This window comes from Hirundo rustica, chromosome 5 (genome assembly GCF_015227805.2).
Source record: "Hirundo rustica isolate bHirRus1 chromosome 5, bHirRus1.pri.v3, whole genome shotgun sequence".
NCBI lineage: Eukaryota > Metazoa > Chordata > Aves > Passeriformes > Hirundinidae > Hirundo > Hirundo rustica.
This window is the reverse complement of record NC_053454.1, coordinates 25976595-25999038: the sequence shown is the minus strand read 5'-3', so window position 1 is coordinate 25999038 and position 22444 is coordinate 25976595. Positions and strand designations below refer to the sequence as shown.

At 36.0% G+C, this 22444-nt stretch overlaps 1 protein-coding gene across 7 annotated transcripts in view; it reads left to right on the top strand.

Moving 5' to 3' along the window:
- Positions 1–22444, top strand: part of FRYL (FRY like transcription coactivator) — a 161849-nt gene that overhangs the window by 108765 nt on the left and 30640 nt on the right. For 5 of the 7 annotated variants that reach the window (XM_040065715.2, XM_058420797.1, XM_058420796.1 and 2 more), the window contains 16 exons: positions 586–845; positions 2012–2152; positions 3348–3516; positions 4779–4863; positions 6619–6731; positions 10619–10769; positions 11108–11211; positions 11795–11980; positions 13645–13849; positions 14696–14817; positions 15290–15480; positions 16186–16280; positions 17286–17893; positions 18344–18441; positions 19425–19595; positions 20551–20691. In XM_040065715.2, the coding sequence (XP_039921649.1) occupies positions 586–845; positions 2012–2152; positions 3348–3516; positions 4779–4863; positions 6619–6731; positions 10619–10769; positions 11108–11211; positions 11795–11980; positions 13645–13849; positions 14696–14817; positions 15290–15480; positions 16186–16280; positions 17286–17893; positions 18344–18441; positions 19425–19595; positions 20551–20691 (2840 nt within the window). The remainder of the gene's footprint in view (positions 1–585; positions 846–2011; positions 2153–3347; positions 3517–4778; positions 4864–6618; positions 6732–10618; positions 10770–11107; positions 11212–11794; positions 11981–13644; positions 13850–14695; positions 14818–15289; positions 15481–16185; positions 16281–17285; positions 17894–18343; positions 18442–19424; positions 19596–20550; positions 20692–22444) is intronic. The other 2 variants (XM_040065713.2, XM_058420795.1) reach the window with 1 other exon arrangement.

Here is a 22444-nt window from a genome sequence, read left to right as displayed (position 1 = left end):
GGTGAAAGAACATAAATTAAAAATATTTTAACTGACTTTCTAATTACCATGGAAAATCACATTATAGGAATAATTTGCAATTGTTTTTTTAAAATCATTCTTACACTGTTCTTTCTAGGATGTTATTTACTGTAGATTGCTTAAGTACATTATTCTGTAGCATTTTTAAACAGTTGTAGAATGATAGCCTCTTACATAATTAAAAAAAACAAACTACTAGGACTAATATAAGGAACAAAAAATTTTAAGTGCTTTTTTTGCCAAACTTGATACTTTTTTATATACCATAGGTTTTTCAGTTCCCTCCTTCAGTTAGAGGAATATATGTACACATACACACACGCATGCATACTAATGTAATTGCTTCAACATACTGCTTGTCAGCAGTGTCTTCAGTTAGCTCTGCTGGAGACTGTGGACTTTATCATTATGAAATGGCACTAGTCAGCTAAACAAAAAAATTGCATCTGTATCAGCGTTACATTATATCAGTATGGTGTGCTGGGCTCGTGGTGGTTGTTATCACCAAGCCAGTTCTCATTATGGATTTGGAATTCATGTGTGTACCATATTTTTGATTGGCAGAAGTAAGTCAGAGAATCCAAACAGCTCACCCAGCTGGGAGACAGGTGATGCTGCATTATCTGCTGCCATGGATGAACAACATCGAGTTGGTAGACCTGAAACCTTTGCCAACCATTCGCCGGCAAGATGAAGATGAAGAAGATTCTTTGAAAGACAGAGAAATGATGGTGAACAGTAGGCGATGGCTACGAGGAGAAGGCTGGGGATCACCACAGGCTACAGCTATGGTTCTGAACAATCTGATGTACATGACTGCAAAGGTAAATTAATTCCTTAGGTGCTTATCTTTCAGTGGATTGTTCTGTTTAGGATGCAAGAAAACTCTGTTCAGAGATACTATGTCACCAAGCTTTCAAGAGTTACTGTTTTTATTTGTGGAGGTGCTTTGTGTACCCAAACTATACGCTGTAGTTTTGAGGTATTCCAAGAAATGTGTAATATGTAATGTAATTGTTATGCATAGTAACAGTATATAACTAATGTTTTGCAATATAGATGTCTAGCTGGATAGAGAATACCAAACTGCCTGTATACCTGTGATCTCAAAGCGGAGTTTTGGAACCTCTCTTGCTACCAAAGGCTGATTGGCTCTCCTTCTTCCTATCACAGCTACTTACAACAGAGAAGTATTGCTCACATGCAATGCTCCTGACAGTTCTTGTTATGTGAGAGTCCTACAGATGTGAGATCATGTTTTGAACTATTAATTAAAAACTCTTGTCAGTGTGTGGTCCATGGAGTTTTATTCAGTACTGTCAGCAACTGGTAGACTGGGTGTCTGTCAAATTTCACAGTATTGTTAGAGTTGAAAGGGATCTGGAGATCATCAGGACACCCCTGCCAAGGCAGGGTCACCCTGAACATGTTACACGGGAAGTTGTTTAAGTGGGTTTTTGGACTCCAGAGAAGGAGGCTTCCTGACCTCCCTCAGCTGCCTGTTCCAGTTCTCTGCCACCCACAATGGAAAGAAATTCTTCATGTTGAGGTGGAAGTTCTTGTGCTTTAGTGTATGCCCATTGCTCCTCATCCTGTCACTGAGCACCATCAAAAGGAGTCTGGCACCATCCTCTTGGTCTTTGAGATATTTATATGCATTCATGAGATGCCCCCCCCAGTCTTCTCTAGACTAAAAAGGCCCAGCTTCCTCAGTCTAATATATTATATATCAATGAAATATATCATATGTACACATGTCTTTCGGTATCTTTTTATACATTTATGTTTATAAAAGAAGAATAGCTATTTCCGGAATATATTTTTAAAAATACATGTGAAAGCATCATTCCAGAACATTAAAAATGCGAGAGTCTCCTACAAGATTTATGACTTTTTTCTAGAGCTTGTTTCACTTGATCAGTACAAATCACTTCTGAGTACAGTGTTTTCTGATGGAGTTTTCAGGACATACATTTATTTTGTTTTCTAGTATGGTGATGAAGTGGCTTGGTCAGAGATTGAAAATGTCTGGACTACTTTGGCAGACAGCTGGCCAAAGAATCTGAAAATAATTTTGCACTTCTTGATCAGTATTTGTGGAGTGAACAGTGAACCCAGCCTTTTGCCTTATGTGAGTATGGGACAGATCTCTCATTGGTGCTTTTTTGATATTTTAAAAACTAGTAGTGGCAAAGATCACCGAACAAAATGTGAGGTAGGATTTATAGTATCAAAATCTCCACCCTGTATTTTATGACCACTAATACTATGAACAAATATAATTCGGTTCTTTTGTTTGCTTTACTTTGGACAGCTATGTCATAATTACAGAATCAATTTGTCAATCAGTTAAATCAATTAATTTGTCATTCATGGAATGGACTTGAGAAGGGAAATCAATGCGAAAGGATTATCTCACCTTACAGATTGCTGAGGCTTCCTTAAGACAAGTTATTGATCTGCTGAGAGTGATAAGTCTGAAACAGTCCACTAGCTGTCTTAGCAGTTCTGAATTGTCAAAATTGAGGACTATATGAAGACCATAGACCTTATTTAGGGATTAAATAATAAAAAAAAATAAAAGAATGATTAAAATTGTACATATATCTTAGCATTTTATTTTCCTTTGACATAAAAAGAAATCTTAAGAGTTTGATAACTAAACTTGGATTAATTTTATTAAGAGTACACACAGAACAATTTTTTTCCCATGCTATAATTTAGTGTATTCCTAAAAAGCAGATGATACAGGTAAATAAAGCACGAGTTATATCGTGTAGAGCATCATTCTTTTGTGACCAAGTATTATACAAAAAAAAAAAGATCAACCATCCCAAGCCCCATCAAAACCAATTTTATTTTATGTGAAAATTTATGTGAGAGCACTGCAGGATAGCATGAAGAAAAATATGGTAACTGCAGGAAAAGAAATAGTATAGAACAGAACTGTGAAATATCCAAAAGAAATTATATCAGAGTACATTCATTCCAGTGTGGATCTCAGGTGCTGCTAAAACCTTTGTAAGAAAATCTTTTGCTTGAATAACTTTCAGAAGACATACTTTCAAACTTTATTGTCAGAAGACTGGAACCCAGAAGATTTACTTTCTTACTGTTGTGATGTGTTTCCCATGTTTGCTGCTATTGACAGCTGGGAAAGCAACTTCGGTTGCTTTTAGAACTAGAGTAAGTTTCATTTAGCCTCACTTGCAGTGCAGGTAGGTACTGATTCTAACAAGTTGTGGTGTTGAAATCTCTTCATATATATATATATATATATATGCATATTTATACATATGTGTGTGTGTGTGGATTTTTTATGGCAGGTAAAGAAAGTCATTGTTTATTTGGGCAGAGACAAAACAATGCAACTACTCGAAGAGCTGGTGAGTGAACTTCAGCTTACAGATCCTGTCAGTTCAGGAGTCACCCATATGGATAATCCACCATATTACCGCATTACATCCAGTTACAAAATCCCCTCTGTCACTTCAGGTAAGCATTACTGACTTAACTAACTTAAACTGTTATTATTGTCAATTATAAACATGCTGCTAACAATCAGTTATGCTACTGAGTGCATTTGTAGATATTCAGTAGGAGTGCAAGGTTCTGTTTCTAAAAATCAGGTCTAAAGTTTGTTTTACAAGATCTGCAGTTTTTGGTGTATCCAGAGTTCTTACTGAGGAACATCTGATAGATTCACAAGGGATGGGTTTGTCTTAATATAAGCATCAGATTTTGTCTGTGTTCAGACTTTACACTGTTTACCCTCGCTATATGACTTTGTGTCAGGTCAGTCAAACCATGGGAAAAAATGTATATGATTTTAAATCCATCTAGGTTGTTATATTTAAAGTTCTGTTACAGACACAAACTGCATTCACAGGAATTGTTTTAAGGGGATTTAAATTTACTTACTTAGGGAAATTTATCTAGAAATTATTAGCAATAGATCAGTCATCAAAAATCCCGCAAGGTGCTTCATGCTTCAATCCAAGATCATGCAAAGAAATGTGGGGAAGAGTGGTCTTGTTTTGGTGGAGTATCCATCTGTCAAGTTGAGCTGCAGAAGACACGGATGTGGGGAGGGTATCTAAGCAAGGCCTTAACTTTTGTGCTGCAAATTTGTCAATATTATGAAGCACCCTGGACCCATCACAAGGTGTAATCTGGATCACAAGGTGAATGCGTTGGCACTTGTTCTTGAAAGTGTTTAAAAAATATGAAAAAAATTCTGAGGCTCTTGCACTTAATGTAATTTAGAATAGCAAAGGCTGTAAGGGTACAAAATTGCTTCAAATTGTGGCTGTCAGTTCAGTGTGATGCTTGCAAATTTATCGTAAAAGAAAATTGTTAAAAGCTTCACCACAGGCTATTAGGTTTTAATCCTTAATCTATTTGTGGTTTAAATTAACTGGATAATAAAGTCCAACTACATTTTACAGATTAATATGAGGTTTATAATACAGGAAAAAAGAAGATAGGTCTCTAGATACTGCTTAAAAAACTTTCTACTTAATTTATATTGAAGAGTTAGAGATACCTGAAATAGATTATTTTTATTTTTTCTGGTTAGTGAAATTATGGTAGCAGCTCATAATCCTTTACTGCGCATGAAAGTAGTTTGTATGGCTCCGTTTGTATTTGTGCCAGTTGCTTTAGGGCAAGGACCAGTAAATAAGTGTGATCATGTAGTGCTTAAGACTACTTCTCCTTTTTATTGACCAACCTTTTTCCTTGTCCATAATTCACAGGTACCACTTCTAGTAGCAATACAATGGTGGCTCCCACAGATGGCAACCCTGACAGTAAACACATGAAAGACAGTATTGAAGAGAAGTAAGTATCTCCTCAAAGAGCAGTTAGTAGTTGAATTACAGGAGTTCCTGCTAGGTACTATAAATACTCCCATCTCAGCAGCTCCAGGTATGTCTACATTGCAGGGATTACATTCCACGTAGTGTCATGCATCTCTACAGAACTGGAATACTATTTGGGAATAACAGTAGCAGCCTCAGTTGTAGATTGAGCTCCAGTCCAGGTCAGGAATTGTATTGTTTCAGCTCTGTTGTTTTTGATGCCTAAAGTAGCTGCTATTGCACTGGACTATGACTGTTCACATAAGAGCAATTGTACTGTAAGGTGGGGTTGGTGAGACACTGAAACATATTGCCTGGAGAGGTGGATGCCCCATCTCTGGAAGTGTTCAAGGCCAGGCTGGATAGGGCTTTGAGCAGCCTGGTCTAGTGGAAGGTGCTCCTGCCCATGGCAGCGGGGTGGAACCAGATAGACTTTAAGGTCCCTTGCAACCCAGGTAATTCTGTGATTTTATGACTTGGAAATTGGTTTATTACCTCACTGGAAAAGAACAGTGCCTATGTGTTGCAAGCTAGTTTGTTTTCCCTAACTGGGATATTTGGATGTCTGGTATCTGTGTCAAGATATCTTAGAACAAACTTTAAAACAGATTTCTCCCTCCTGAATTTTTGAGCTATTTAAACATAGTCTTTTGGAGAAATTTGGTAGACACTGTTACTGAGGGTGGTGGAAAGCAAACAGTTGATACAAACTTCCTCAGGCTATGAACTTGGAGCTCAGCAGCAACTGACTGTGGGCATGCTGTCATTTTGTGTTAATATGGATAGCTAACCTTCAAGTGAAAAGGGAGTGGAGACTCTGTAATTAGCATGAGCAAAAGTGTGCACAAGTGCCATTACTGTAGAGTACCGACTATGTCATAAATCCACAAATGAGTTTCTGACAACTTGTTTGAGAGCTTTAATAATTACAGTTCTGATATAATTTCCCAGTTGGACACTTTCTTTCCTTCCTTAGGATAATTATGCCACTATAATTAGAACAGTAAATATATTGGTAGAGGCAACCCCAATACTTAAATTAAATTGGGGTGAGCGGTATGATAGTAAGTTGCAGAAACCTGGAATGCGAGGTGTCATTCAGAATTCAACCTAGTAAGGCACAGAGAAGTACTTGGCTGCTATGGGGGTTCAAGCTGAAGAAATTTGTAAAGTAACGAAGGCAGTTTTTTAAGTCTCTGTGACTTTTGGCATATACTGTAGGGTTGTCTTAAACCTCCGTACCCTCCACATCTTGGACTTGCCAGGAGGCAAGTATTTTAGAAACATATGTAGAAACAGTTTGGAAATGGTGCTTTTAGCACTCTCATTTCTCTGATTTTCTTATAGTTTATCAGATTAGCAAGGTGGGGCCTTGGACACTGTGTGTGTGTGTATACATGTATATTTCTCTGCCTGATCACATATGGATTTTGTTCAAGAGTGAGAATAGCTTACGTAAAATGGTAACAAATATTTTAATGTGCTTAAATGTTAGAGAAAAGGATGGAGCAGAAATACAATTTATAGTGGATAATCTCTTTGAATCCCCTTTTCTGGTGTTGCTAGAGAAGGTATGTCTTACACAGCTGAGGTGCTTTGGCATTGTGTTGATTATCCTTGTAAGATGAATTGGTTTTTTACAAGAGTTTTACTGAAATACAGTTTTACTGAGAGCCCCTGATTAATGTTTGTCACTGAATGTCAGTCACTAATCCTGCTTTGTTTGCACCTACAGCTATGCACACCTAGACATCTACAGTGGATTGAACAGCAACTTAAACCGCCAGCACCACAGACTCGAATCTCGCTACAGCAGCAGCTCTGGAGGATCATATGAAGAGGAAAAAAGTAATATTCTTTATTTTAAAATATTTCTATGAATAGCACACAGAATTTTCACAAGTTGCTACTTCTACTGAAGGTTGTGGAACCTGAAGAAATGAGCGTTATCAGTGATTTTTGCATAAACCTATTAAAAATTAGGGGTTTTTTAAATCATTCTCCATCTTATTACTGCTGCTCAAGTCTAGCATACATTTGTCTGCAATAAGATATTCAAGGAAGATAATATGCTTTGTTCTTTTTGTTGTCCTCTGGAATGAGTTGTGAACATCTTCCTAAATGAAATGGTTTTACTCTATTTCCTTTGACAGTGTAGTGGTTTCACATTCACTAAATTTTGGTCTTGGTACTTACTCTTCCTGTGGGAGAGAGACTAGGAGAAAAACAAAGCAGGCTCAGCCTTAAAATTAACAAATATTTTTATTAACATACACTAAAAGAATAGAAAAAAAAGAAAGTTGGAAAAAAAACTAAAACAGAATGAAACTTCAAAACCACTCTTTCTTCCCCTTATAAACTGTTCGGTTTCTTACAAAACAACATAAAGAGATAGATAAAACTTGTAATTTTCAGTCAGTTTTACTATCTGACAATAGTCTTCCATCAGTTCATTAGGAGAAGAGTTTCTTCTAGAGTCATGGATCCCACTGACAACTTAGAACAGTTCTCTTGTGGGTTTTAAACTGTCACAAAAACAACTGCCCAGAGAAAACCTGCCTTTGCGACCCTCCCAGGAGCAGTTTCCCAAGCTGCTTATGGGTCATGGGTCTTAGACTTTTGCATACTGTGGTGTCACCTTTTAAAGATGAATAACTCCAAAGCAAAGGATTTTTCACCTCAAGGTACAGAGGTATCTTCTCACTTCTTCCTGGTGCAGGGGGCTTCTCATCTTTATCTCAGTTCAAGCATCTTACAGGATATTACTTAGTTCATCACAAACACTTTTGCTTGAATCCACACACAAATTAAAACAATCATCTCCCCAAATGCATATCTTTCCCATGATTTAAAGGAATGACTTAAATATAGAGTTCATTTCCATGGCTCAAGTAAGAATAGAACAACTAACTCTTTAACTCTCTGTCCCAATAGTCTTTTCACTCTTGCTCTACTGACTTCATGCTGTTGTTCTTTATGTTCACTCTGTCTTTCCTTACTCTCTCAGAGAAGGGCCAAGCTCTGGAAGCTTCATGTTGCTAAGAAAGAGTTAAATCTGCTCGGAGTCTTTGTCACTCTCTCTGTAGCTCATGGTGTTAGATGTTCAAGGCTGCTCTGGTGAGGGAGGAAGAACTCACAGAAACATCAGAGACTGGAGCACTCAGGCAGTCCAGAATCACAAAAAACCCAGGCAGGATCATAAATGCCTTCTCAGCCCAGCCCTCGGTGTTAAATCATGGTGGCTTCAGCCCAAATGGTGCCCATAGCTCTTATCAGGGCCCAGCAGAGATCTCTCCCTGCTCTAGAGAAGTCTGAAGAAAGCAGCTGTTACAAAACAACAACCTCTCCTTCCCACCCCTTCACCCGGGAGCCGATGGAATCCGGCCAGGCCTCAGGCCAGCTCTGCCCCCCAAAAGGGGGGAACAGCAGGCCCCGCTCGATGTTACCTGTCTCTCTCTCTGGCCAAAGGAAGAAGGGAAAGGACCACCTACAGGAAATTCACAGGTTTTATATGGTACTTCTCAAAGTCGCAGCTAGTAATTTTCACATTAAAACAGATGCCAGTATTCCAACTAACTCTGTGATAGGTCCTTGTCTCTTCCAAAGCAATTCCCAGGTCCTGACCTGGAGAATTATTCTACATTCTTCTATAACTAAAAAACCAAATTGTACTAACCCATGACAGACTGTTAGGCACAAGAAGCAGCAATGAGCAGGATGGAGATAAGATTTTAAAAAAGGTGATGGAAAAGAAGTTTTTTTAAAAAAAAAGAAAATTACAAGTAATTGTTCTTTTAAAGGATGGCATTCTTGGCTTATTTAAAAAAAGGGTAGTAAACTTTTTTGAAGCCATAGCAGGGAAAAAGGTTCTCTTTATATACAACTAATTTCCAAGATTGTTTTGAAAACGTGTTTCGGGTTATTTTTTGTGATCTGTGTTTTGTTTTTCTGAGATGCAGAGGTAAGGAAAGAGGTAAAAATTTCTCCTGAAACTCCGTTATGCTTTTGGAAAGATTTCCTTAACAGAGGCTTATTAACTGTGGCTACTTTTGTACCAATGACTAGGCTACCAATCACCATGGCGATGCTAGGGAAAGCCAAACAGGTCATGTAATGAGGCAAAAATGAGGACAGTGGTTAGACAGTAAGTGATGTGTTACATTAGTGGGTTCTGTGTACTTGGTCAGAGGAGCTGTTTGACTGAAACTCTTGTTTCAGCTAACAGGTTGTTGGTAATTTAAATGACTTTGTACTTCACTCTGCATGGGATAATAAGATATATTTCAATCGTCACAGTGGTCCCACAGACCTAGGTCTTGCTCAGATTTTTATTGACCGTTTTACTACCAGTTAAGTTGTTTGGGTGTGTTTCAGCACATGGTACAATGCTGCTTTTTCCTTAATTTTCTTGTGTGACTGAACAACGGGAGGTAAACTTCTGCATTTTGAGCTTTAGATGTCAGTATGGAGCCTATCCTGTCCATGCTGTATTGAAGCAACAAGAATCCATTAGGATCTTCAGATGCACTCCTCAATGACTGATTCTTTGCACACTGTGAAGATTAGAGTGAATATGTGGTTCTTAATGCCTCTGTCAAGGAGGTGAGACCTAATGCCCTCTACAGAGATTGTTGTAAGGGTTGGACATACTGATGCAGAATCTGCTAAACTTTGGGTCAGTAACAGGTTAGTGGTGGGCTTCTGGTCAGCCAGAGTGTTTGTTACTGCTTGGATAGGCATTATCCAGAATCACAGGTCTAGTTTCAGATTTATTTGCTGCTTTTGATAGCAACACTGAGTAAGTATCCTGAGCTAGATGATACTTCACATGTTCCATCAGTAAGAAGCTTGTCGCTTCCAGGGGAGAAGGTGAGAACGAGCCGATACGTGTGTGAACATCTGAAACTTCTGCAGCTATACTTCAAACAGAGCTGGTAGAATCACTGAAACACTGAACTGTTGAGGCAGTTTCCATGTTTCTAGTCTTGACAAATAGTTCTGGAGTCCAAAACAACTTTTAAACCAGAAAAGTATTTTGGGTGTGTTAACACAGGATACTCTTGAATCACAAAAGTGATACAAGATTTTATCACGGCTTATATCACGGCAGATGTTTTTCTTGCATTTCTGAAGTTTAATAAAAAAACGAAATGTCTTTCTGTGCTCTCTTGACAAATTTACTGATTTTCTGAGCAGTGACTTTTACCAGTCAGTGGGATTGGGCTATGCTGTTGTAGAAGTGGCAGTTTCCAAGTTACCCATGGATATGGCCAGCGTTATCTTGCACGTAGCCCTGGTGGGGTTTTGCTGTGAGACCCATAAAGATGTGCTCTTGAGGAATACTTCCTTAGCCTATAATGAAATGCTCTTCAAGATGTGTTCAGTAAAATCTTAGGACCCAGCCTTAATTAACTCCCTATCTGGCACAAGGTTTGAAATTCAAGGGAATTACATCAGATCACTGTGCCTTTTATTACAGTTTTTATGAACCTATTCAAAAACATCTTACTTTGTTATGTGTGTAACTTCTGTAGAATAATCCTTATACTCAAAGAAATAACCACTTTTTTTTCTTTTAAAAAACTGTGTCCAACTACTACAGTTTACAGCTGGCTCCCCTTCCCATCTCCTAGATCTCAGCTTTTCAAGAGTTCAAAAATATTTCTTCAGAAGACTGTAACATACAGCAGTATGCATTGTAGATGTATTTTTGTTTTAATTTTCTCTTGGGTTAGGTGATTCAATGCCTCTCTATTCCAACTGGCGGTTGAAGGTGATGGAGCACAATCAAGGAGAGCCTCTCCCTTTCCCACCTTCTGGAGGTTGCTGGTCACCACTGGTGGATTACTTGCCTGAAACTTCTCCTCCGGGCATGTCGCTTCACAGGTAGCTGTTCTGGCAATGCCAGTGGCACTTCATTGTTTCTGTGTGAGTTGCACAAATACAGTAGTTTGAGGATAGCAGATTAATGGGCAACTGATAATAACGTTTGTTTTCTGTGGGTTTATTCACAGGTCTAGGAATTTAAGATTACTCAACCTTTTAATCTGGAAGATTAAAGTATTTCTATTTTTTTTATGACCATTCATCTTTTCCCTTATAACACAGCTTTGTGAATGTGTATATACTGAAGAATACAAGTTATATGAAGCATATGAAGGTCTTTGCAGCTCTTCATGAAATTCCTGTTACGTTCTAACATACTATTTTTTTGTTTGTTTTAGATGCAATATAGCAGTGATTCTTTTGACTGATTTGATAGTTGACCACAGTGTAAAGGTGGAATGGGGAGGATACTTGCATCTTTTGCTTCATGCCATTTTTATAGGTAACTAACTCCTTGCAGAAATACTTAGAGTAACCTGGGGAATTCTCAGCTTTTCTTTTTGATATTTAAATAATTTTTTCCATTTTATTGAAATCCCATTAATTTGGTAATATTTACAGTATTTTTAAAAATTCAACAAAATGTCTTTCAGCTTAATTAGTACAATTAAGATTTTTTTGGAGTTACTTTAAGACACTTTCTTTTGGAGTCACTTTTGCTTCTTGTAGAAGACACAGTAAAATTGAATTTTTTTCTTTCTGAGTGTAGTAATTTTCATACAGAGCACAGATTAAGTTCTTACTTTAAATTCTTCTTACTTAAAATTACTTTGTACTTTAACCTTGCATGGGATTATCAGATATATTTTAGTCTGATCAACATACAGTTTGTTAAACTGTGTGCTGTTGTTTCTGTATTGAAACACTGAAAAAATATTGATTAGTGAACAATATTATTTAGTGATTCTCTATCTGTTATTTGGTAAAGTAGAACAGACCAGTTTGAATACTGCTATTTTTAAAAGAATGTCATTCAGCATGCCCTTTGAATATCATAAAACCTTGTTGTTTTCCTTTCGTGTTAGGTTTTGACCATGGTCATCCTGAAGTCTATGAGCATTGTAAACGACTACTTCTGCATCTACTGATAGTGATGGGCTCTGGCAGTAATGTCCAGTCTGTTGCTTCTGTCTTGCTCAGAAACAGAGAATTCAATGAGTCCAGGGTGCTTACTGTCAAGCAAACCACCCACTTAGATTACACTTTCACAGGTATGCTTGTGATGCATTACATGTTTGTTATTAAAATGGGACGTTATCTCTTCTTACAGGCATTATCGAGATTTTTGTCGTTTGTAATATTTTCCGGAGGCCTTGACATTAAAATGTATTTCTTTGGATTTTAATGAAGTCAAAATGCTTAGAGTTCTTGGTAGCACTTTGTGCTCAGGCATCAGAGTAGGGAGCGCAGTTGAATGATGAATGGTAGTGGAAATCAAAGAGGGAGCTCTGTGTTTTGGAACTTTAATATAGCAGTTTTTATGACGCCTTTGAAAATAAAAACCAAGAAGATACATCTCTTACTTTTTTATATCAAGTTAAAATTTCTGGCTTTAGTCAGCTGTGATTGCATTCTTTATTGGCTATCAGAATATTTTTTGAGATACTACTTTTTAATATTCACCTCAACTTTACAATATTGTAAATATGCTCTATGTTTCTGTGTATCTTTTTATGAAGGTAATATTCTGATGATGAGACTGTATTGTAGTTTCTGTTGAAATAGTTTTGGGTTTTTGAAATTTATTATTTCATATTATTTCAGTAGGTGGCAGCATTTTGCCATACAATTGCTTGTTCTCTTTTGTTCACATCAGCAACGCTTTTATTACTTAGCAAAAGTAGTCATCTGATTTGTGAATTTGGTTTTTTGTAGCAGTGAGGAGTTAAATTCCACTGTGTATAGTGGAAGGATTATTTTATATTACTCTGTTCAGCAGAACTTTAATGGTGCATCTCCACAGTGGCATATACAAACCATTCCCTTCCTAATCTTTAAGGGCTTGGATAAAACTGTCTAAACATGACACAATAAAACAAAGATGTCTAATAGAAACAAGAATAAGGTCAGCATCAAACATTTCCAGCTGTGGATTAGGCTAAGGTATTCACAGGTATGCATTCCTAGCACAGGGTTGGACAGGCTAATTTTAAATTTTATTTGAGCTACCAGTCCAAACTCTGTGGTGGTATACTGAAAATTTGTGGTTGGTCAGTGAGTCTTAAGCTTATTTATATACAAGTGTTAAAGTCAAAGGCCTTGCCAATTTTCCTTGGTAGTTTACTTTTTCTCAGGCCTTCATAGATGGATAGAAGCGCAATGTGACAAGTCACTGCAGTTGGATTTTATTGCCACGTAATTCTTTCTATGGAAGAGAAAAATCTGGCCACAAGATTAAGCTAACTTCAGGGGAGCTTTGTACAGCCACAGGGGCTCTGCTTAGGGACCATTCATTAGATAATACTTAGTGTTCACTGATGTCAAGTACTGTCAGTTACACTGTGACTGGGTTTTAAGAAAAAAAAAAATATCTGGTCATTAGTAGGAAATAGTCTATATAATTTTTTAAATAAGGTTGAGGTGCATCAGAAGGTGATGAGCTTTCATGCTATTAGTGCAAAATCAAGGGTAATACAGGAGTTTTAAAAAGGGATCTAGCAGTTCCCAATTAAAGTTCATGTAAGTCATGTGAAGAATTTGCATCTGAGACTTGTTTGTTTCATTGAAATTACTGCATCCATGGATTTATTCTCTTTTAAGTATTCTCATTACATTTACTAAGTTATTGATCTTTTTAGAGGGCTATTTTTTCTTGTTATGTGTTTAATATTAACTGTCAATTTAAAAGTGCGTAATTGTCTTGTTTCAATTTCAGCAGGTGTTCATGATTTTATACCTGATTACCAGCCCTCCCCAATGACAGACTCAGGGCTTAGTTCAAGTTCTACCTCTTCTAGCATCAGTTTAGGAAATACAAGTGCTGCCATTTCTCAACTGCACACCACAATCCTCAATGAGGTTGACATTTCAGTAGAGCAAGATGAAAAAGTGAAAACTCTTATAGAATTTATTACCTCAAGGTAAGATTTGGGTTTTTATTTTTGTCAAGACATATGTTTTGTGGAGAAATGGCAAACCTCTTACTATTTACCATCGTGTTGTCTAATTCCGTCTCTGTTTTATCACCAGTAAGTGCTTTTACGTGATACATGTATGAAAATCTCTAACTTCCCAGCACTTTCAGAGAATTTTGACCTTTCAAGTCCTGACTGTTTAAAAGCATTTTTTTGTGTTTTATTCTGAATTAGGGCAGGAATACATATGTTGAGAGCTGCAAGATTTGTGTGTGGTTTAGGGATTACCTAGTAGTAGAGAGCTGACTATTCAAAAATGAGGAATTTGTTGCAAAGGACATAGGTAATATCATCCACATTTGTGCAGTTTGTATGATAATTTATATTAAGCTTTCAAGATGGTGTAAATCTGAAATCCTACCTGTTTCTCCATGCTTTTGATACCTTTGCTTTACCTCAGCCTAAATTTATAATAGTGTGGTGTATCAATGGAAAGTATTTGGGAAGAAAGGAAATTAGGAAGTGCATAATGGTGGTAGTTGTAGTGGTTCTTTCTTAGAGAACTAACTTTTATAATATAACTATACCAGAGAACATCTCTTCCATATTTTTACCCAGTCATTTAATTGGAACTGATACATTGCTTTTTACTTTAACTATTTGCATATTGTATAATATTGGTCAGTTGTCAAAATTCTTTCCAGTTCATGCCTGCACTTCTTCATGGTTTCTTTTATGTGGTGTATAGTAGAGTCTTTTGCAATTAACTTTAAGGTTCAAATTTAATTTAAATAATATTAAGGACAAAGGCTATGTTTTATATTCTGTTTACTCTATTTTTTTATATTTTAGGAAAAGAGGCCCACTTTGGAATCATGAAGATGTTTCAGCCAAGAACCCTAATATAAAGAGTGCTGAACAGTTAACTGTGTTTTTAAAGCATGTGGTATCTATATTTAAACAGTCTAGCTCAGGTATGTTAGAAAACAGAAAATACATGATAGAATGTGCAAGACTGCATACAAAATAAATACTTTTTAATGCGTGGAAATGCATAGGTTATCTATAAAATCACTGTAGGTAATTACTGTTTCTAAATAATTGAGTTTTCTTGTGTGTTGCACACTTCAGTTCATGTTTCTGTTATGACCGATTTAAATACAATATTTTAGGAATGAGATAAAATGTCTTTTAATTTCTTGTGAACACCTAATATTCAAATCATGAATCTTTTATTGTCTGCAAGTCTCTCTAGCATTAAGTATTTGGAATATAGATTTATATTTCTGTAAAGATTTTTGAGACTAATACTTCTTGAGAGAAATGTAGAGGATGTGAGAATATTTTAAATTTAGGAATGACTTTGGCAATTTACTCTTCAGTAAATTCAAGTGGATTTGGTTTTTTATAAAGCAGTGTCGCTTGAATATTTATTTGCTTTAATAGGAGGATATCAGTTGGAACACCGTCTCAGTGAAGTTGCTTTGCAAACTGCGCTTTCGTGCTCCTCTCGCCATTATGCTGGGAGGTCCTTTCAGATTTTCAGGGCTCTGAAGCAGCCTCTCACTCCATCTACACTTTCTGATGTTCTCTCCAGACTAGTAGAAACTGTTGGAGATGCAGGAGAAGAAGCTCAGGTATTTGAAATTTTGCCCCCCTTTTATTAGAAAGCTAAGCCTGCCTAAATGATGTGCATGCATTATTAGGTCAATGACAGGAAAATTTAAAAGCGCTGTTTTATTCAGTTGCCTTTTTTTTTTTTTTTTTTTTTTTTTAAGTATTTCAAATATCAAAACAGTTTTAATTGTGACACTTCCTGATTTTCACCTAATTAACTGAGGAAAAGTTGTGCACATTCTCTTCTACAGCAATAGGCTCTTTCAGAAAGTTTGATATGTCTGCTTGCTGTAGAGACCACCTCTTTCATTGTTATAGAGAATACTGAGGTCAGCCATATAAGAAATTATTTAGGTTTTCTTTTGTTAAGAACTTTACCTGATAAAGCATTAACAATCATTCAACTTAGTGTCATTGTACATCTTAAGAGTGTATCTAATCTTTTAATACTGCAAAATGAGTCTGAATGGCTTTCTCCTTCAATCCATCCTTAAAAACAATGCCAACGAGAATTAATTCAGTAAATGCTTATAAATAAATTGAAATCTTTCCTTGTCTTGAAGCTATACTGCTAACTTGAGCTGTCTCATGAAGATTGTGTTCTAAGTGAAGCATGAAATAATTTAGTGACTGTAACTGATTTTATATTTTTATATCACTACTTAGTAGATTTTCTGTGATCTTCTTTGTGCATATTGCATAATTTATAATGTGGCTTTCCCCAGGGTTTCGTCATAGAGCTGCTCTTGACTTTAGAATCTGCTATTGATACATTGGCTGAAACCATGAAGCATTATGATCTGCTTTCTGCCCTTTCTCAGTGAGTTCTTTTATTAATCAATCTTATTATACATTTTTGTACATTTCAATTATTAAAAATTTATGTTGTTAATGTAATGAAATAATTTTTGTAGTCTTTGTAGAATAATTGTATCCATATAGCAAAATTGCTTTCTCTGGTATGTTTTTATCATTCTGCCTCAAGCAAAACTTGTAAGAATCTAGATTTCCTATAGATATCCTATCTTTCTGCCTTTCTGATTCACCCTCTTGGGTTCAATTTAATTGTGTAAAAAATGTGTTCAAGGAGTTCCTTATGGCTCGGTTCTGAAATATTGTCAGCTCTTCTTAAACTTCTTGAATTTAAAGGATCTACTAATGTTGGTCTGTCTTAGGCCTCAGGTTTGTTGTCCGTATATAAGTGTAACTGAACAGTCTGAGTCATTCGTGTCTCATTACAGTTTGTGTGGTTACCTTGATGACTTTTTATCAAACTGAAAAAATTCCCTAAATATACAGACATTTGTATTTGTTTGACTTCCTTGCAAGGTTTTTGAAAACGCTGTGATTTCTAAGAATACATTCAATTTCTCAGTATCAAATTAGGAAGGTATTGGGTTTCCTAGGTCAGATACCTGAGACAAATACATGGTAATAATTGTATTCATTCATTCATTTATCTACTTCTATCATGTCTTTAAAAAGTTGGGGTGCTAGTTCATCACTTACACAAAATCTTTTACGTGCTATGGGCTAATTTTTCTGATTTTGCTGTAATTTTTATGGTATTCTGGGTTTGTAACAAACAGATTTGGTAGAAAAGATAACAAGATGCTGCAATCCTGTCCTTAAGGATATTTTAATAATAGATTCAGATATCCTGTATTTATTTATATTATAATACTCTTAGGTTGACTGACTAGAGTATTCACTGCACGTGTATGTGATTAGTGTAACATCTTTTTTCTTTATTCCCTTTTTCTAAACTCTGTGTTATTAAAGTATTTTGCATGTAACAATACGAAATACTGATTTTTCATTTTAGAACCTCATACCACGATTCTGTAATGGGAAACAAGTATGCAGCTAATAGGAAAAGCACTGGACAGATTAATCTAAGCACAAGTCCCATTAACAGTGGCAGTTGTTTGGGATACTACAGCAATACAAGGAGTAATTCCTTGAGACTGAATTTAATCAGTGAGCGGAGAGGCGACCGGCGACGGAGCAACACACTGGATATAATGGATGGAAGGATAAATCATGGTGGAAGTTTGGCAAGGACTAGAAGCCTTTCCTCCCTGAGAGAGGGAGGGATGTATGATGTGCAGCCTACTACTGACCCTGTCAACTTGATGGCCACCATATTTTGGATTGCAACTTCGTTGCTGGAGTCAGATTATGAGTATGAATACCTTCTGGCTCTCAAGCTGCTCAACAAGCTTCTTATTCACATGCCTCTGGATAAATCAGAGAGTCGGGAAAAGATTGAAAAGGTGCAGAATAAACTGAAATGGAGCAACTTTCCAGGCCTTCAGCAGCTTTTTCTGAAAGGCTTTACTTCAGCCTCTACACAGGAAATGACAGTTCATCTCCTCAGTAAACTCATCACGATTTCCCGGCATGCTTTGGTGGATCCTTCTCAGTTAGCAGGTATCTTTAGTAAACATGTGATAAAAATGCATTTTTTCATCGAATTAAGTGGAGTCAAAATCAATAGTAATTGTGCATTTGCCCTAAAGAAACGCTTCTGTTAAATGCTTTCTGCAGTTGTCCATTTTACACTGCTACATAGTGGGAGTACATCACAGACTACGATTATCTCACAAGCAAGATTGCGTGGAAACTTTATGCATTGGCTATTGTTTGCAAATGAGCTGTGTATTTTTTTCATGATTTTGTGCTAACTAGCTCAATTAGCACTATGCAAACATTTTTAGAAACAATGTGACATAGTGCATAGAACTAACTATGTAATTTATATATCTGTGTGAAAATATGTGTCATGCTGCAAGAGTGTTAAATGCCAACTAACTTCACGTTAAATTAAGTCATAATAAAAACCTTAAGGGCTCATATAACTCTATTTATGTATGTGTTTAGGATTTCCCCTAAACATCTTGTGCCTACTTCCTCATCTGATTCAACATTTTGATAACCCAACTCAATTTTGCAAAGAAACAGCTGACAGGATAGCAAAGGTATGTAACATGATGCTTGGAGAAGTATCCAGCAGGATATATATACCAGCATTGTTTCGGTATTTTTTGGGTGTTCCCTCATGTAATACTTCTGTGTGATTCTAATAGTAATATACACGTAACGAGAAGAGGTCATATTTTAAAGATGTGATCCAGTCTAATTTTTATAGCTGGACCTTGTATCAACCCCTGAATTCGTTTGTCAATGAAAAACATGTTTAGCTCATACTGTAAAATTTAGATTTCAAGAACAAATTTTCTTACTAATGATATCAATTACTTTTTCTTACTTGTCTGATTTTTCCATTTGTAATTTTGAATGTCAACTTAATCCCATTTTAAGCATGTTTCCTAATTTTCTTATGAGAAGGAAGTGATTCTTATTGGTAGACAGAGAGGAAAAGGCTGTATGTTCTTTCTATTACTTGTACACAGTGAAATACACCTTGAAATATTTCTGAACTGTAGTGGCTGTTAAAGCAGTACATGGTGCACACCAGCTGTTGTCAGCCAGGATGGTGTTGCACTGGCCTGACAGTCTTTCTTTAAGGAATAATATGGAAAGGGGGATAGGAAGGAGCTGTGTGGCGCAGGAGATGCAGTCATACACCTCTGGCTGCCCGGGCTGTGAGCCACTAAGCTGTGCACGGGCTGACTCAAAGAGTGCTGCCTGATGCAAATGCAGAAATTACTGCTGCCCTAAATGCCTGTGTTACTCGAGCGAGGGTTCTTGGCTGATCATACCAAATCTATGATGAATAGATAAACTTGGAACATGGATGTAACAGCACCAAAATTCAACAGAAGCTGTAGGTCATGTTTGTGTGATTGATTTGATTTCTCTTACTAGAATATAATGGAAATGAAATCTTGGAAGTGAAATCTTGGAGTGAAATCCAGAAGTGCATAGTGATTCATGAATGCTTGGAGTAAAAAAAAATATATATATTTCTAATATAATCAAATATGGTTTTGCTTTTCAGGTTTGTGCAGAGGAGAAGTCACCAACTCTTGCCAATCTGGCTCATATGATGAGTTTATACAGTACACACAGTTACTCCAGAGACTGTTCTAACTGGATTAATGTAGTGTGTAGATACCTGCATGACTCTTTCTCAGATGCCACATTTAACCTCATAACTTATCTTGCAGAGGTAAGCTTTTACTAGAAGTATCTCATGTTGACAATTCATTGCCAGTTCCTAATTTCTCATGATTCTGAATATCAAGGGGAATAAAGAATATCTTCTCTAACAGGAAAGTGTTACTAAAATGTTCTGGGATGTAGAATACCGATGACTGGTGCTATTTTGGAATGCAGTAATTTATATATACCTTGAAATGATAATCCCTCTAATGAAAGATCTCCTTCTGTAAGAGTGGTGTTTGAAAGTAGATGTTTATATTTTGTACTACAGGAATATACACTGTCTTGGCTTTAGCAAAACAAGCTTAATGCAAATTTTAAGATACCTTCTTTAGTCAGGTACGCGTCTTTATCACAACTTCAAAAATGAATTGCAGAGTTCAGTTCTAAGTAGTGCATAATGTAGAAAAAGATCATTTAAATTATAGAATTCAGCCATTCATACAGGAAAGTTAAGTACTTTGTATGTAAAGTTAAATGTTAAGTACTTTGTATGAAAAGCTTGGAGAGCTTGTCCTTAAAGTTTCAAACTGATAGATTTCAAAAAATTTGTTCATTCTTACAAATGACTTTATATGTACTTTTGTTTGTAAAATTGCATTTACCAACCTTCTTTTAAGGCATTGCTGTAATTGTTTTTCATACAGTTTTAAGATTTTGAATTAGTATGAACACTTCCATTTAGTTAAAAGTGGTTTACTATTAGATGCTTTCAATCTGTGCTAAAAATATGTCGAAATTCAGGGGAAATAGTTTAATTAGGACAAAACCTCATTGTGCTGTTGCATTACTGTTTTTTAGTGATAAAGCAAAAGTTTGAAAAACAAGAAGTGATACATTTAAGTTTCTTGAAGAGAAAAATAACTGTGTGTAGAAATTAGGTGTATTTTAATGTTTGCTTTCACTTTTTGCTACCATTAAAGGCCATAATTAGGTTTTGTGTTTTCAAATCTTTTTTTTAGCTGTTAGAGAAAGGCTTATCCAGTATGCAACAGTCCTTGCTGCAGATCATTTACAGTCTTCTGAGTCATATTGACCTATCCACAGCTCCAGTGAAGCAGTTTAATTTGGAAATCATAAAGGTTATTGGTAAATATGTTCAGGTAGGTACTCTGAAGAACTGTAAAAGCCTATCTGCTCATTATCAAAATAATATCAAAATTACACTTGGATTTTGGGGGGAATTTATTTCAGATGTAAAAATCATTGTTTGTAGTCAGATTCCATAGGGGTTTTTTCCCTAGATGCTTGTGTATTTGTCCAATGTGATTTGTGTCTGGTGGAACAAGTTACCTGGGTGAATGTGCATCTATTTACAGATATAGGCAACTCATTATATGTAGTTAGAGAAGATGATCTTTCAACTATTAAAATACAAGGAAATGTTTACTGCTAAGCTGCAAAAATGTTTTATTTATATGTATATGTTTTAAAAAGAAAATTTTGCAGTTAAATGAATATTTAAATCACTCTCAGTAATAGATCCGTGAGGAACTTTAAAGTGCACCTTAACAAAATCGAGTATATTTTTTATTAAAGATGAACCACAGTGTTTTGCCCTAGGTAATTTAAGCCTTTGTACTCAAAATACAAATTTACTGAAAATCTATTTCACAGAAGAAAGTCTAGCATCTTACTGAAAGATTTTATGAAAATGCCTGGAGGATAAAACCATTTCAGTGCAGAACATTTTCTTTTTTCTCTGAATTCCATTATTGCCGAATGTATTTCAGTCAAATGGTTCCATCATAATTAACCAGGAAAAGTCGTGTTCCCTGGATGTTTTGTTGTTGATGGATATGTACTTTAGATATTGTGCTCCTGTCAGAGTGCATTAGGCAAAATGGAATGATTAGCATTAGCTGTAGTTTTTATGGCCTGGTGGCTTCTTGCTTCACCTCTGACCTCTCTCTGAGCTTTCTATGCAAGCCCACACTGCCATGGAATGTAATCTTAATTCAATGTAAGCTATCAAAAGATTCTCCTGGTGAAAAAATATTCCAGAGAAGTCTTAACATATTTTTGATAAAATAAAATATGTTACTATAAATGACAAAAGAAAAGATAATAAATTATCATGTCTTGTTTAAATGTGCTTCTACTAAGCTTTGGGGTTTTTTCAGTCCTCTGCAATGACAATGGCTGTAAATAAATTTAAGTTGCTACAGGATAGTTCCAGACTCCTTTTTTATGCTTATGATGCATAGAAATTGAGGAGATTATTCAAGACTCTCATAATCTGCAAAGAAGCATAAAGCATATACTACTTAGAGAATTGAAAGGCGTGTTTACTTTTTTTAATGCAATAAGAAAATATTTTGGCAAACATGGCCTCCTAATTTTAAAAAAAAAAAAGCAGACATCATGCTGATTTCAGAAATTGGAAGATTATGTTTCAGGCGGAATCCTTGCATTGCTGGGAGTGTAAATCTTAATTTTTGCACAAGGCTACTTTTATTTTATGTCTCTCCTTCTGATTCTTTTCACAGTGTGTGTAATTCAAACCACTGAAATATTTACATTGCCTTAATCATCTTTTTAAGGAAAGTCCACCTAACTTAGGCTCAGCCTCTTACATTCTCACACTTTTCCATGGCTTTTTTTAAGCACTCCATTGGTTTGATACTAAAAAACTTCATAAATTTTTTCACTTCTTTGTTAAAATCTTATATTTTCTCACGTATTTCAAGCAAGGAATAGTTTTACCTCGTTTCAAATTCCATTTACTCTTCCCATAACTGTGAAATAATTAAAGATGCCAAGAGGTGAAATGGTTAGTTTGAATATTATCAGTTACTGTAGTTAAGTGATAGTTAAATACTCTCAGTTTCTGTCTCCTGGGTCACAAAGGGCAGA